This window comes from Balaenoptera physalus, assembly GCF_965194825.1.
Source record: "Balaenoptera physalus genome assembly, chromosome: 1".
NCBI classification, from domain to species: domain Eukaryota; kingdom Metazoa; phylum Chordata; class Mammalia; order Artiodactyla; family Balaenopteridae; genus Balaenoptera; species Balaenoptera physalus.
Genome location: NC_138882.1, coordinates 64,702,206 through 64,719,668, shown reverse-complemented (window position 1 = coordinate 64,719,668; position 17,463 = coordinate 64,702,206). Strand labels below are relative to the sequence as shown.

General features: G+C 43.1%; 1 protein-coding gene across 1 annotated transcript in view; it reads left to right on the top strand.

Moving 5' to 3' along the window:
* The window catches only part of MPZL1 (myelin protein zero like 1), a 62,196-nt gene that overhangs the window by 29,004 nt on the left and 15,729 nt on the right, over positions 1–17,463 (top strand). Inside the window, exon 2 of the mRNA XM_082438678.1 lies at positions 12,081–12,247. Within this exon, the coding sequence (XP_082294804.1) occupies positions 12,081–12,247 (167 nt within the window). The remainder of the gene's footprint in view (positions 1–12,080; positions 12,248–17,463) is intronic.

Here is a 17,463-nt window from a genome sequence, read left to right as displayed (position 1 = left end):
TCTTTTTTTGTTTTATTCTAACAAAACCTGCACCTCAACAGGAAAGGGGGCACACATATCCATTCTTGTCCCATATTTTACTTCTGTCCAAAGGTGAGCATTTATACTTTGAACTATTCCAGGCATTGATAAGTTGGTGCTGATTAATCTGGACTCTTTTGCCAGAGTTTTCTAAGAGCCAGAGAGAGTTTGACTGAGTAGGATTAGGTTTCCATTTAAGGGCAACTTGGTTTCTTTATTTTTTTTTTAAAGGTGCTTATACATTTCATTAACCAAAGCTTCACGTTATAGGAATCCTAAAAATACAGCTGTTATTGGTCTGTTTACTCCTTAAATGATCCTTGAGAACTTTCTGATCACCAGGAATTGTCTTATGTGTTCGGCGCACACAGGCCAAATAAGATGAGGTTCCATCCCTCAGAGTCTTGAGTGATAGTGGAGTTCAAGACAATTGCAGGGCTAAATACCAAAAAGCTTTGACTTCTCACTTGAAGGTGTAGCTTCAGTAGACTGCAGCATACTGAAGAGGTATACGAGAAACATTGAGTAGTGGGGTGCAAGAGGTGGTCAGATCAGGGAGGGTTTTCCTGAAGTCCTGTTTAGGTGGAGTCGAGATTCTGTAGGATTTCAGAGGTGGCCCCATTCCAAACTGTGCCCAGAGGTATGCCAACTGCGTGGCATGTTGAAGGAAGCAAGAGCAAGCTGATACCAGCTCACCAGCTGTAGCCCTCGCCAAATGTAAGGCAGGAAAGGGGGGATGTTACTTTGAAAAGCTTGGAAGCAATAAGGGAGCTTTTAAACTGGGTTTTAAATAAGAAATTAGAAATTTGCATTTAATTAAGAACCTGTCCAAAGAATTACCAGGTAGAAGATCAGCTCTGACAGTACCTATGGACCTAAAAAGGTTGAAGTATTTCCTCCCTCATTTAATTCACTTCCCCCTGTGTGGTTAAAATGTGGTTAGTCTGTTTGTCCAGTTTCAGGTTGCTATGGCAGCAGACACTGGTTTTACACACTTACAGCAAACCTGAACTTCTCAAAAACCAAGCAGAGAAGTGGTTTTCAAGCTCTCTTCAATAGACTTCTAGGGTATTTCAGGAACAGTGCTTTAGAATTTCCAAATGTTTGATGTACATTTTGTTTGTTTCTAAAGTATATATATATACATATATTTTAAAATAAATTTATTTATTTATTTTTATTTGTTTATGGCTGTGTTGGGTTTTCGTTGCTGCGCGCGAGCTTTCTCTAGTTGAGAGGGGCGGGGGCTACTCTTCGTTGCGGTACGCAGGCTTCTCATTGCGGTGGCTTCTCTTGTTGCGGAGCACGGGCTCTAAGCACGCAGGCTTCAGTAGTTGTGGCATGTGGGCTCAGTAGTTGTGGCTCACGGGCTCCAGAGCACAGGCTCAGTAGTTGTGGCGCACGGGCTTAGTTGCTCTGCGGCATGTGGGATCTTCCCAGACCGGGGCTCCGAACGCGTGTCCCCTGCATTGGCAGGCAGATTCTTAACCACTGAGCCACCAGAGAAGTCCTCTAAAGTATATTTTTAACCATTAAAATAATAATAAGGAACAATGTGCCAGACATGAAGTTATATACATGATTTGGGGACTTCGGAGAACACCACCATGTTAACTCTGGCAGCCAATGCATTCTTCAAAATAAAGCACGTTTTTGTAATTTCTATGTATACATTTAAACTTGTAAGTGTGCGTTTGATGAAGAGGGTAGTAGACCATCGCCCCAGTCTTTTGAAAAATTCAGGTCCACACGTGTGCACTAACTTATATTTTACAAGTCAACATACCTGTATCTACATTCAATCAAATGCCAGGCAAGGTTTGGCTCATCTGCTTCAGGCACGGTCTTTTTTATTATAGTATCGTAAGTAGAGTCCAGCATCTCATTGGTGTGCTGGATAGTGGTTACAAGTGTAGAATCACCTGAGGGCCTTTTAAAAATCTTGATGCCTAGGCCACACCCCATACTAATTAAATCAGAATCCCTAGGAATAAGGGCAGGACCTAGACATCAGTATTTTTTTTTAAATAAATTTATTTATTTATTTGTTTTTATTTTTCGCTGTGTTGGGTCTTGTGGTGCGCAGGCTTCTCATTGCGGTGGTTTCTCTTGTTGCGGAGCATGGGCTCTAGGCACGTGGGCTTCAGTAGTTGTGGCGCATGGGCTCAGTAGTTGCAGCCCACGGGCTCTAGAGCACAGGCTCGGTAGTTGTGGTGCATAGGCTTAGTTGCTCCACGGCATGTGGGATCTTCCTGGACCAGGAATCGAACCCATGTCTCCTGCATTGGCAGGTGGATTCTTAACCACTGCGCCACCAGGGAAGTCCAGTATTTTTTTTAAGTAGACTTTATTTTTCACAGAAAAAATGAGAGGTCATATAGCCATACACCCATATTCCTTCTGCTCCCCACACATGCATAGCCCTCATTACCAACATCCCCTACCAGAGTGGTACATTTATTACAATAGGTAAATCTACACTGACACCTCATAATCACCCAAAGTCCATCGTTTACATTCTTGGTGTTGTACACTCTTGGTATTGTACATTTTGTGGGTTTGGACAAATGTATAATGACATATACCCATCAGTACACAGTACCATACAGAGTAGTTTCAGTAGCCATCACTAATTTTCAAAGCTCTCTAGGTGATTCCAAAATATAACCAAGGTTGAGAACCATTGTGCTGTATTCTACTTCTGGACTTTATTATTGTAAGTTTTGAGTACTTCTTGCCTGACTTGTATATGAAAACTACCTTTATCTCCGTTATATATTGGGTTCCCCATAAGATTTTGTTTGAATAAAGGACTTTCTTAAAGGTTGGTCATCAGCATAGTGAAAAGAGCTAGGCTTTGGAGTCTGAGGGTCCTAGATTCAACTTCTGGCTCCACAGCTGCTGAATAAGTCACTTGGGCAAGTTCCTTAACCTCTCTGAGCTTCCGTCCAATAGGTAATACCCAACAGTGAAGCTGAAAAATAAAAAATGTGCCATAGTTTAATAATGTTTAACCCATGGTAAGCACTTAATAAATGATGGTTTGTCCATTGCTTCTTTACCTTTTGTCCTATTTTGGAGACAAGAAGTACCCTTCTTGCCATTGAACATAGGCACATACTTTACCATCTTTTGTTTTGCTGTTCCTGTAATATTTTGTATTAGCCTTTTCTGGTTTGGATTACATTTTTGTTCAAATATCTCCTAACATACTGTAGGCCTTCTGATAAAATAAATTTGAGAGCTCAGAAATACAGATTTACAGTACAGTGGTCTTTTGCTTGAGTAGAAATTTTGATATGCCATTTCAGCACCTGGGAAGCATAAAGCACATGAGAGTGTTATTCTGTTATCCATGGGTACGCCCCCAGAGCTTTCAACATGTTCTTTTTTTTAAAAATGTTTTTTGTAGTAGCAACTCTTTTAAATTTATTTATTTATTTATTTTTGGCTGTGTTGGGTCTTCGTTTCTGTGCGAGGGCTTTCTCCAGTTGCGGAGAGCGGGGGCCACTCTTCATCGCGGTGCGCAGGCCTCTTACTGTCGCGGCCTCTCCCGTTCTGGAGCACAGGTTCCAGACACGCAGGCTCAGTAGTTGTGGTTCACGGGCTTAGTTGCTCCACAGCATGTGGGATCTTCCCAGACCAGGGCTCGAACCCGTGTTCCCTGCATTGGCAGGCAGACTCTCAACCACTGCGCCACCAGGGAAGCCCTCAACGTGTCCTTTATGCTGAGCATTTTAGTCCACTATAATCTGTCAGAAGTAAAATGATCTCATTTCTTTCCAAAAGTGTCTTCTTTTCATCTCCTTGCTAAGAACTGAGAAATGTTTGGACAGTTTTGGACAAACATTTGGACACAGATGATACAATTCAGGTTGACTACAACTGTGGCGTTTGTGTTGACTGCTTGATTGGAGACTTTGGTCTTTAGTGGAATCTGTGCCCTGTCTCTGCACCAGCCCGGGTGCATCCCAGGGGCCAGGCACTGCACTGTAGATGTTTGTTCATTTGTCTCCACGAGACTGTCAGTCCATTAAGGGCAGAAGCCGAGTCCCAGCATGGTTTGAAAGGATAATGGTTGATTGAAAGAAGGAAAGCCGTGGCAGAAAAGAAAGCTGAACAGTACATACGTAGAGGAGGGCAAACAAGAAATACCAGGGCTTTAAGGAGTCAAGTGATCAGTTCAATGACTAGCCTGATTCAGGACCTTTTGAATATCTCTCATTTGAGAAACAGAAAGATCTTTGCTGGTACAAAAAGGTTAAGGATAAAGATGTGGCCAGCTGGCCATCAATCCTGAGTAGAAAGAATCAGCTCTGAGAGGAATTTGGTAATCCTGTGTGTTAGTAAAAGTACATAACTTTTTTTTTTTCTTTATTTTAATTGAACATTTCAAAAGATGAGTTGCCTTTGGGATTTTCTCATCAAAATAGGAAGGTGACTCTTGGAGGAAACCTATCTAAACTTCCTCTAAGATGATGTCAGCATTCAAACTTGATCCTGAGTAATCTCTGAAATTCCTTTTGTGTTGGGCATTATGCTGAAGCCATTGGTTGTGAAGCAAGTATAATTTTTTATGGCTGAGCGTAATTGATTTGTGGTTGGTCTCTTTTATTCTTCTGTCCTTCTTTCATTCATTTTTTTTCCAACTTTCAGATAAATGTTTGTCGAGCACACTGACAGGGGCAGGCATTTGCGAGGTAAAGAGGGTGGTTTGGTGAACGAGGTGGACACAGCCACTGGCCCTCCCCTGGTTCCGGGCAGCAGGTCCCTCCCGTAGAGTGTGAAGGGTGCCTTGACGGGAAAGGCAGGATGTAAAGGGGCACAGGGTGAGGGATGTGGGGCAGACACTGGGAGGAAGTCATTTTTAGACTGTGGCCTGAAGCATAACCAGACAAAGCGTACGGAAGAGCGTGTGTTCCTGACAAATGAAAAGCTTAATTTATTAATATTTATGGCTCGTTGAATAGAGTAGATTTCTTTAGCCTTCCCTTACTTTGTGCCACCCAACTGAAGCAGGTCCAGAATAGCCCTGATGCATGGCAGAAAGCAGCCCCCTTCTGCTGCAGAGTGGCCTGGTGCTGAGGGGGGCGTGAGGCCTCTGCCTAGACCCCCGGCAATTTTTCCACCGACACGCATCATCCGTTGGCTTCCTTTTATTCAGCCTGTTTATAGGAGTCACAGCTGTGCTGGGAGGGAATCACGTGCTGGATGCTTTCACTGGAGCACTGGGGAATTAAAGAAGTAAATCTCTTAACACCTACTGATGTCTTCCTTTCTCTCTTTAAAAAAAATCAGTTTTTATTATGAAGAATAAAATATATACAAAAGAAAGAGAGTGGGCGTGTGTGTGCGCACACACGTCGATACACTTTGCAGAGTACACATTAAAAAACAAGCTCCCATGCCCTCACTACCCAGCCTAGGAAATTAAACACGACCAACAGGGTGTGCTGCACACGTCCTGCTCCATGGACACCCCGTTCCAGTCAGAACCACTAGTCTGAATTTTGTGTTCATTGTTCTCTTTTGTCCCTCTCTTTTACTATGTTTTAAAAGGTCATATTTACGCTTGCGCTAGGAGATATTACAATATCAGATTATCACTGTGTACCAACAGCAAACAAGAAATAGCCTGGAAAGCTGTTTGAGTAAATTGCTTGATTGTAGTCTTTTAAAGAGGAGAATATACTGGTAACATCAAAGTACTTTAAAAAAAAAAGTCAAAACAAAAGCCTTTCAATTTCAAGGAAAACCTTAACAGGGTTTGTTAAAAGGGTAAGGTTTTTACAAACCAGGGTGTATCACACATGGACTCAGCAGTAACACGGCAAGGAATTGCTTCAACAATAACAATGAAAACACTGTTATTTTAAACGAGGCCATGAAAGTGTTTGTTCATTCGTAATAAAGCCACTCCAGTGTATTTTAAATGATTTTGTGGTATCAGAGTTTGAATTTACTGGCGTAAAGGTCACCCTGACATGTACTAACATGAGACATGATTGACATTGGGAGACATGATTGACATTGTATTACTTCAATAATTCAAAATATCGAAATAGATCATGTCAGGAAATAGCCCTTTGGGCAAACCATTCTTGAACTTGCTTTTTTTGTGCTTGTGATGGATATTGTTTGTATTCTGTATTTGCACCCTACCCCCCCTTTTTCCCCTAAACTGTTCAGGTTTCCATCCAAAATGGAAGAATATCAAGTTTGGGGTATCATATTTGACTACTGCAGAAATGACCCTTAGTGAGTTGATTGCACAAACTTTTTGATTACTTGTCAAATGATTTTGCAGGCTTTTTTCGTTTGAATTGATCTCCTGCTTTGAGGGTCATTATCACTCCACTGCTAAATGATACTTTTGGGCAACAAAAGTGGTGCATTTTAGAAATTTATTTCCCAGAGCACATCAGAACAAGAGTTGTTTTTGTTTATATGTTTTCTTGCCCTTTGAACTGTAGTGTAACTTAGCAAGATTCCTTCCCCAGGAAGAAAGTAAGCTCAGCTACTGTTACCATTCTGAAGTTTATCTGTAAGTTAATATGTAACTCAGAATCCAAAGTTGGCCGGTTGTAAAAACATGTGTATATCATTTAATCTTTTTATTTCATTTCATTTCATTTCTATGTTTTTATTCCTGAGGCAATTGGTTTTTCCAAGATTCAACAGGAGACTTTTCCCCCCCATCAATGAGTTTTTAAACTAAAGTTTTAATACTTTTCACAGCGATTTTTGCCACTATACCATAATGGTAAATCTGAGGCTTAAAAAAAAAACCTATGTAATATCTTATTCAGACTGGGAGTCCAGTCTACAGTGACATGGGATGACATGGATTAGAACAATAGTTTCTCTACATCTCAGTGCTCTTTATATTTGCGTTCTTGAGCCATTTTAACTAGCCCCTTAAAACTCTCTTTTATGACTCTGAAGACAAGCCATCTGAATTTCACAATAATTTTACTATATACTTCCATAATACCCCTAGTCACTTAAAAAAAAAGAAAAGGCTGACAAAGCAAACCATTCCCAATTGTTTAAGAAACCAGTGAATTCATCCCTGGCTTGGGCTGCATGAAATGTAGTCTGAGGGGGAGATCTGTGCTTTCCTTCTCTTTCCCCACATAGGAGAAACTTTGCTGGCGTTCATGCTCATGGCAGTTGATCAGAAACTGCTGTAAGCACTTTGGGCTTCTATGATGTGCGTGGTAACCACATGCAGTTTTAAGTACGGGTCTCTGCTGAAACTTCTCCCTGAGATCAGCTGTGCAGAGCACCTGACTCCCAGCAGTTCTCTTGGTTGAACGCCCTTCTCTCAGCTCTCATGTCATCATGACTTCCTGTCTCCTTGTCCGTAGCACTCTCTGTCCTGGGGGCTCTCATCACAGGCAGAGGAGCAACAAGGTGACAGCGTGGCTGCTCAGCATGTTTAGGGAGGAAGCGTAGGAGACGAAGTGTGAGAGGTGGCCGGGGGCTAGCTTACATCAGGCTCTGTGGGTCACTGTGAGGACCTAGACCTGATCCTGGCTGATGTGGGGAACCTGGAGGGTTTTGAGCAGAGGAGAGATAAGATCTGACTTGCATTTTACCAAGATCTCTCTGGCCTCTCCGTGGATTGGCTGCAGTTAAGTGGATGAGGTGGAAGAGAGAACCAGCTTAGGAAGTCACGGAAAGCACCTGAGTGAAAGATGATGATGGCCTGAACCAAGATGGTAGCACTGAAAGAGCATGGAGAGATCAACTTCTAGATATGTTTTTCGTAGAGACACATGTTTTGTGACGGCTTAGAGGTAAGTTGTGAGAAAGAGAGTTGTCCAGAGCTTTGGCCTCAGCCACTGGAAGTCTGGAGCTGTCCTTTACTGAAATGGAGAAGCCCATGGAAGGGCAGGTTTGGAGGTGGGAATCAGAGGTTCAGTCTTGACATTGTTAAATTTAAGATGCCAGTTAGATCCAAGTGACATTGCTGGATAAACATTTGAATACATATGCACGTGTATGTGTGTGTGTGTGTGTGTGTGTGTGTACAGGGGTCATTGGCATTTAGGAGGTATTTAAAGCCCTGAAACTAGATGAGGTTACCAACTTCCTTGGCGGTCCAGTGGTTAGGACTCTGCTTTCTCACTGCAGGGGGTGCAGGTTCCATCCCTGGTTGGGGAACTAAGATCCTGCATGCCGCATGGTGCAGCCAAAATAGATAGATATATAGATGAGGTCACCAAGAGAATGACTGGATAAGAGGTCAGAGGGATGATCTGGGACTGTCCAGCATGTAGAGGTCAGGGGGACTAGAAAAGGAGCAGGTAATGAGATGAGGAGAGAATCAAAAGGGGGTGATGTTTCAGAGGCCAAACTGGAAAAAAAAGGAGGGAGTGATCAATCGTATCAAATGCAGGCAGATCAAAAAGATGAGATTTGAGAATTAACTGTTGGTTTAGCCACATGGAGGTCGTTGGATTCCTTAACAAGAACAGTTTTAGTGGAGTACTGGGGATGAAAGCCTGAACTGGGTTTCTTCAGGAGATAGTGGGAGGAGGGAGACTGTACACAGTGACTACAGACAATTCTTTCAAGATTTACAAGTCAGAGGAGGGCAAAGGGATCTTCGCTGTGGGGCAATGCAGGGTCAAGATTTTTTCCCCCTAAAGTTGGGATATAAATGCATATAATTCTATGGCTGATGGCAGTAACTCAGTAGAGAATGAAATCTTCAGGAGAAAAAGGGAGACTTGCTGGATCAGTGTCCCTAGGTGCGTGAGAGCAGATGAGATCCAGTGCACAGTGGAGAGTAGTGCAGACATTGCCCACATAGGAAGACAGGGCACAGATGCAGAAGGTGAGGGTAGGATGTGGTTGGGGACACAGAGAAGTTCTCTTGTGATTGCTTCTGCTTTCTTAGGGAAACAGGAAGCACAGTCGTCAACTGAGCGAGAGAAGCAGGGGGAGGTCCACAGCTGAGGTTAGAGAGGAAAGTATAAAATAGTCATTTAGGAGAGTGGAGCCTAGATGGAGTAGGGAAATGTGGGAGGATTGCTGGGCACCATTAAGAGTCCTTTTTGAAGTTAGCGGTCATGAATTTAAGGTGAAACCAGTCAGCGGGATTGTGTGCTTTTCTCCAGCTATGGTCAGTCACCCTGGTAGAGATGCAGAATGGATAGAGAAGTGCACTTAACCAGAGTTGAGGTCTGGCCGGGCGAATGTGCTGACGGGAGAGAGAGGCAGGGGGGCTGACGGTGCAGCCAGGGGATGAGTCTTGTGCTGCACCGTGGATCTAATCCGAGCGGGACCAGTGGAGACATGCTGGGGATGAGACAGTAAAAGGATTGGAGGACTGATGGATTCTGGGTTCTAATGTGGCTGAAGGATTGATAAAATCAGGGTATTGGAGGAAGTGTTCTGGAAAGTCAGAAGTGGTCAATCAGAGGGTAGAGAGCCTGAAAATTAAGATTGTGGAGGGGGAGCAGGTATTAATGATAGGGTCTCGGGCAGCGGTTCTCGACCAGGAGCAATTTGCCCCTGAGGAGGGGACGTTTGCAGTTGTCTAAGGACACTTTTGGTTGTCACAGCTGGAATGAGAAAAGCTGCTACGGACACCTAGTAGAGGTCAGGGGTGCTGCTAAACATCCTATAACGCACAGGCAAGCCCCACAGCAAAGACTAATCTGGCCCGATTGTCAGTAGTGCCAAGGTTGAGAAGCCCTGGGCTAGGGCATGATTATGGGAATTAGCAGCTGGGATCGGCCTGAGGATAAGATCGTTGGAGAAGATAAGATAAACAAAGAGATCAGGGTTTTGGAAGGTTCTTCCTATGACTAATGGAAGCTCCAAGAATTATGACAAGAGTGGGAGAAAGAGCCAGGGACAAGAGGAAGTTAACTAGCTATGTATGGAGTTATTTTATTTTTCTGCAACTGGCTGATTGGCTGGAGTTGGAATTCATTTTCCTGTCTCTAAGAGCTGCCTGTCCAAATTAGCCAAAGAGTGATGGTATGTTGTTGTTTTTAAAAGCCACTTGTTTCTTAACCAGCTTTGGCATAATTAAATTGTCTGTCTTAAATAGATTGTCTAAAAGCCCATTTAGGCATTTGGTTGGTCTTTTTGGTCAAAATTCCATGACTGTAAACTTGGGCACTTGGCCTAGTTGCATCATTAAATAACATCTCAGGGTAACAGTTCTTGCAGCCAGGTCTTGTGGCAGGGATCTGGTTTGAGAAAATCCTTGAGAAACTTTATTTGTTGACTTTAAAGACTGTGGCTTTCCTTGCATTGCTCATCCTAGTGGAGAAAACTAGTCAAAATCACACAGAGTAAATAAGGGTTACAAACCAGTGCTGCTTCCTGGAATAAACTGGTCAGATTGTCCAGTTTTATGCTTTGTCCTTCATTTTGAACTCAAGTGCCCTGGGGCTGCTTTTCTGCCTACCCACAATAGCAAGGAACTGTCTTTTGTTGGCTTCTTGTTTAAAAGAAGGGCTTGTTTTGAGGTTTGGACCACGAATAATAATCCATTGTTCCGTATAATAATAATCCACCCTCTTTAGCAGAAAAAAATCTGCTTGATGCAGTGTGGCTATCAGTTTATTTAGAAGAATGGCCAAAAGTGCCCATTGTGTCGTGAGGATAAACATTTGGAAGATGGTTAGGAGGAATGGGGGAGTACTCTTGTTCTCCTTGGCCTGGAGTCATAGTTAAGACCTCAGGAAGAAAAAATTCTGAATATGACTGTCAGTCCTGGGTGACAATACCCCTCCTTATTCTGCTTGTCTGTTACATTCTAAGAATAATTGGAACACTGCAGATAGGGATTCTCTCCTGACTATTTCTTTAAAAAAACCTTGTTTTGAAAATGGGTGTTTTTAATCTCTTCTATATTAGCTCTAATTGCTTCCACTTTTAGGCCAAATAAGTTTCTTTCTAACCTTCTTTAGTCCATGAAAGGGTCTCTTTTTGCGTGAAGATTATTTTATTTTAGCAGGAATCCTTAATAATTCCTGCAGGTTGCCTCTGATTATAGATCTCGGAAAAAGAGCTATTTTTATATGCCAAGTGATAGACATTTTAATTACTACTTCCTGGGCTTAGGCTATCTGAAAAAAACTCAGTGAGTAAATGAATATGTGACCCAGTGTGGTCAGTTATTTCTTGAGTACACATGTGTCTAGCACACTGAAATCCAGAGGTAGGTAAGATTTCACTAATGAAAGCAAGATATGTTATGCTTCTTTTTTTTTTTTTTTTGCCTTAAATACCTTATAGGAAAAGGGTTAGTTAAATAATAAACATGGCTTTAAAATAAAGTGATATCTTACCTAAAACAGTTTTAATTGCTTTATATATGGAAGATGAGAAAAGATCAACTTGATACAAATTGAAATGTAGCAGGTAAATGTGAGAACTATTTAAAGAAGTAAAAATATGGCCTCCACATCATTAAAAACAGACCATCAGAGAAGCATGGTGAGATGTCCTTCAGTAGATGAATGGATAAACTGTGGTACATCCGTACAAAGGATATTATTCAGCAATAAAATGAAATGGGCTTTCATGCCACAAAATGACATGGAGGAAGCTTAAATTAATATTCCTAAGTGAGAGAAGCCAATCTGAAAAGGCTACATTTACTGAATGATTCCAAATATAGAATATTCTCGACGTTAGTGCTACACTAATGCAAGATGTTAATAATAGGGGAAACTGGGGCTTGGGGGAAGCGAGAGAGAATATATGGGAACTCCCTACTTTCTGCAAACCTCAAACTGCTCTGAAAAATAGTCTATTAATTCAAAAGAGAACATAAATATTAGGTATAACTGAACCAGTAAAAATGTCTTCTTATTAGAAAACAGAAATCCCAGACTCTCAGTGGTTTAGTTTGTAGGAAGTACCTGGCTATATAATATTCTACCAGAAATGTATAGTACACAGTGGTGAAGGATTGCTGTATACATCTGGTAACGTTCTTGTATCTTTTCTTTGTCCTCTGATAAATATGCACAGTGGTATTCATGCTAAATCCTACTCTTAAGCTTTCCTTGTTCCTTTCTCTCCAGTGACTGCTGGTGTATCGGCCCTGGAGGTGTATACACCAAAAGAAATCTTCGTGGCAAATGGGACACAAGGGAAGCTGACCTGCAAGTTCAAGTCTACTAACACAACCGGCACGTTGACCTCAGTCTCCTGGAGCTTCCAGCCAGAGGGGACTGACACCACTGTGTCGGTAGGAATGCTTGTTTGCTCTCCGCTGGTCGTACCTCACGGGGTTCTTTACTGCTCTAGTGTGATTAATGACCCATTCTTCTGATTGCGCACTTGCAAAATGAGTGAGTTTGTTATCTATTAGAGACTTCAAGGCCCGTCTCTTGCTTGAGACTCTCCAAAAAAATAAGTTCGGCATCTCTTAAATGCAGCTTCTTATCTGTATTGATACTGATATTGATATCTCTATCTATCTATCAATATACTGGGTTGGAATGTATGCCTGATTTCCAAATGTTTGAGTGGACCTGTGTCCCTCAGGATTTATAAAAAGGAAGGCCCCCTGGGTGTTGTGTCTGAATAGGAAGGAAAGGTGAGGTAAAGTCAGAGATTACAAATTTGTATGACTTCCTCACTGGGTCCAATTGGGTATGGTTCTGGGTAAAACAGTCCCAGAGTGAGAGAGAGCAGGAACCCATACAAATGTCATGGGGAAGCAGAGTCAGGCATTCTGTTGCTTCCCATAAATATGGCATCAACGTGGATCATGTATCCCATAGATGCAAAATTAAACACACAGATTTACCCAGGAGAGTCCAAAGAATTATTTAAATTTGTGAAGATTTCCCACTGACATCTTTCGCCAGACTAGAAGTGAGGGACATTGTTTTATCTATAGAAAGTAAAGCATCATCAGGAAGACACCCAGATGCTCTTTCCTTCAAAGAGCAGTTTTACTTATGCTCAAAACATTCTTGTCATGTGGGTCAAAGCAGGTTTACATACCCCAAGCCTTAATATTAAGAACATGCTGTATTTCTTTTTTTTAATAAATTTATTTATTTATTTATTTATTTTTGGCTGCGTTGGATCTTCGTTGCTGCACGCAGGCTTTCTCTAGTTGCGGTGAGCGGGGCTACTCTTTGTTGCGGTGCGCGGGTTTCTCATTGAGGTGGCTTCTCTTGTTGCGGAGCACGGGCTCTATGCATGTGGGCTTCAGTAGTTGTGGCACATGGGCTCAGTAGTTGTGGGTCACGGGCTCTAGGGCACAGGCCCAGTAGTTGTGGCGCACGGGCTTAGTTGCTCCACGGCATGTGGGCTCTTCCCGGACCAGGGCTCAAACCTGTGTCCCCTGCACTGGCAGGCAGATTCTTAACCACTGTACCACCAGGGAAGTCCAAACATGCTGTATTTCTGATTAATGTTTTTAGCTAATCAATTTATACTTACACACCAATCTGACTATAGTTAATTCCAGAATGTTCAGTTACTGATGCAGGATCCTTTAACTCCCAAATGTCAGGGCATAGTTAATAAGATGAGCAGGATGCTCTTCATTTTTATAGATTTTCAGGAGAAGGAAAAATCAAGCCCAACATACCAGATATGGCTTTTCTGGTCCATGGAATTAGGGTCCACATGTCTAAAACTGAGCTCGTCTTTTCTACCCTCTGTTTCCCTTCTGTGCTAGTTCTTTTTGGGTATTTATGTTCTTCTAAGGACCTGATTTTTTTTTTAAATCTTGAGTTTTGTTGGGGGGGGGGCGTTTGTCCTTCCCTTCCCCATCCACTACCTCTTCCCTTCTACTCCTCACACCCACCCTGAGAAATAAGAACGTTTGCTGGCTCTTCCTACTTCGTTTCTGGCATCTAGCTTTTTGTCAGCCTTCCTGCTTCTCCGCTCTCCATTAAGTGATAAAAACTGTGTGCCGGGACTTGTGCGGCAACCCCCTTGGTTATTCCTCCACTTCAAATTATCCATCTTTCAGCGCAGTCCTACAGTCCACCAGGTGCCTTGTCTTAAAACAGTTCTTTCACCTCACCACTGCCCTAGTCAGAATCCTCATAGTTTCCCACTGCAAACAGTGCTTGTCTGTTCTAGCCCCACTTCTGTTCTCTCATGTGATCTCCTTCAGTCTAGTAAAAAGTGCTTTATGCTTTGTTTTTCCACTTCTGAACTCTTGCCATTTAAGTTGTATCCCATCTTCACATTGTGATTCCTCCATAAGACCTCTTTTGACCTTTTTAGCTCTTCTTAAAACTCCCTGCCCATGTTATCTGGGCCACTCCTGTGAGAGAAGGTCCCTTGCTATGACAGTTTTTCTCTTCTTTATCTTGAATGTAAGCATTTTGAGGGTAGAGATCTATCTTACACCTTTGGCGTCCCTCATAGTTTTAACACTGTGGCTTTTACTTAATAAATGTTGGTTGATAAGGAGATCTAGTCCCTTTTTGTGTGTGAGTTTTTTTACTGTTTCATTTCTCTCTTTCTTACTGGTTTGACCAAAGTGTTATTAATCAGTGCAGTTCAGCAAACATATACAGTTCCTGTGATGTGCTAAGTGTGGAGGAGCACAGAGAGAAATACAGCTTGTGCCCTGCCTTCAGAGGGCACCCAGTCTGATGAGGGAGAGGTTTGCAGAGGCCCAAAGGTGGGAAAGAGTGTAGTGTAGGTCTATGTTGCTGCTTCAGAAGTGCTTCAGGGGATATTTGTAGATGAGGTAGGAAGGAAAGCGGAGACCAGATGACAGAAGGACTTGTTTGCTAAGCTAAGAGTTTATGGTTTATTTCCTGGTAAAGAAGAGAGGTAAAGGGTTTGGGGCAGGCGAGATATGATCAGAGGCATTAAACAATGGAAATAGCTTAAGCTTTGAATTCTGTCTCCGAGAACAGTGACCTTGAGTAAGTCACTAAGGTTTTCTGGGCCTCTTTCCTCACTTGCCAAATATCTGGCAGGTGATTCTCACCTTGCAGCGTGGTTATGAGTGTCAGAGCGTTATTTTTCATGGTATTTCACATTTCTGCCCATCTTACAAGCGGAGGCCCTGGCTGTCTGTCTTGTTCAGTGACTAGCTTTGGAAGGCAGAAGACGGTGTCTCCCTCTGGAGCAGAGGACTGGTTTGCTTACTGTCCAAGATAGTAATATGTCTCCCTTTGGGGCCATTATAAAAGATTTGGGTTTCCTAAGCTTGGGGCTCCTCAGCTGTGATACCGAGCCTCTGCACGCACAACATCCACCCGAGCCCCTCCATGCCGTCCCTACGGGCCTTGGGGGGCAGGGGCCACTGATAAAAACATGCTGCTGGCTGTTTGTAAGCAATAGGGTCCTTTGTCTCCAAGTCTTCTTCATGAGAACAAAGACTTCCCAGGAGTCTTGTGTCTTCTGCCAGCATCTGTGAACCTGTGGCCGACTTGCAGGGAGGGTAAAATCTCAGAGCCTTCATAGTTCCTAACAAGCATTAGTTATATTAAACACAGGGTATATATTTGATAAATGGTTTTTAATTTTTTTTTTCCCAATAATCATTTAGGCATTGTGGAGGATGGATTAGAGGAGCTTGAGACCAGTTAAGAGGTCATAGCCCAAGATGATGAGGACATAAAAATCAGGTATTATCAGTGGGAATTAAATAGAAAAGAGAAACTTAGGAGATGGAATTGACAGGATTGGGGATTTTTTTTTTCTTTAAAGATTTATTTATTATTTATTTATTTATTTAATTTATTTTTGGCTGCATCAGGTCTTAGTTGAGGCATGCAGGATCTTCGCCGAGGTGTGCGGGATCTTTCGTTGTGGTGCGCGGGCTTCTCTCTAGTTGTGGCGTGCGGGTTTTCTCTTCTCTAGTTGTAGCACGCAGGCTCCAGGGCGTGTGGGCTCTGTAGTTTGCGACATGCGGGCTCTAGTTGAGGCGCATGAGCTCAGTAGTTGTGGAGCGCGGGCTTAGTTGCCCCGTGGCATGCGAGATGCTAGTTCCCCGACCAGGGATCGAACCTGCATCCCCTGCATTGGAAGGTGGATTCTTCACCACTGGACCACCAGGGAAGTCCCAGGATTGGGAAATTAATTGGATGGGAAGGAAGACAGAAGAATTAACGGTAACTCCAAAATTTATGGTTTGGGAGACTGGTATGTAGCCATCAGTCAAGATGAGATACACAGGTAGAAGATGGAGTTTATAGGAGAAGGTGCAGACTTGTAGGGTGGAGGCAGCTGAGTGAGTAGGCAGTTGGATTAGGGGTCTAGAGCTGCAGGAAGCACTATGCGTGAGAGAGGTTTGCGAGTTAACAAAATTGTAGATGGCCATTAAATCGTAGGAATGGATGAGATTGCACAGGGGTTTTCAGCTTCCACAAAAGGTTCTGAAAATTTTGTGTTTGGATTGCCAGTGCAGCTCAGTGGTTGACTAATGCTCATTTCCACCACCCTCCCCAACCCCACTATCGCCCCATCTGTGAATCCGAACAAAGACGTCCAGCCTCCAGCAGAGCTGCTTGGATTGAAGCCACATATCAGGATAGATCCCCACCCACCAGGCCTGACCTTACTTCCAGGGGGCTGGGTTTGACAAAGTTACTTTGAGAAATGAGTTCCTTTGCTGAAAGCAGGTCTGGGGAGAGAGTGAGAGTGGAAAGAGAAAGGGGCTAAAGGCTGAAGCTGCAAAGGCGGACGAGAACATTTTCGGTTGTCTGGGTTGTGTTCCTTTCACACATCCATGACTTTTCTGTAGGAAACCAATAAGTAAGACTGGGTAACCCATCAGATTAACTGATCTGTGATATTTAGGCTTCTTTTTCTTTTTTTTTTTTTTTTAATTTATTTTTATATTTATTTTTGGCTGTGTTGGGTCTTTGTTTCTGTGCGAGGGCTTTCTCTAGTTGTGGCGAGCGGGGGCCACTCTTCATCGCAGTGCGTGGGCCTCTCACCATCGCGGCCTCTCTCGTTGCGGAGCACAGGCTCCAGACACGCAGGCTCAGTAGTTGTGGCTCACGGGCCCAGTTGCTCCGCGGCACACGGGATCCCCCCAGACCAGGGCCCAAACCCGCGTCCGCTGCATTGGCAGGCAGACTCCCAATCACCGCGCCACCAGGGAAGCCCTAGGCTTCTTTTTCTTGATGCTTTGCGTATCATAATGGTAAGTTTTGTGAGTTAAGGCTGAAACCTTTGGATTCACTGGGCTTAGTCGTGGTGTCCATCAGAGAATTGGCTTTGAAGAGTCAGGTGGTCCTGACTTTGACTCTGGATCCACCACCTACTGTCATTGTGACCTTGGGCAAATGGTTTCTTTGAGTCTCCATTTCCTTATTATAAAAATATGGGTGGTAATTGCTATACCACTGGGCTATTGAGAGGTTTAGAGAGAATGTACACATTTATTTCTCCAACTGAAACAGGGTTGAACTCCATGATTTCTAAATCCCTGTCTGGCTTAGGTTCTATAGCTTGAGATTTGTAATATGA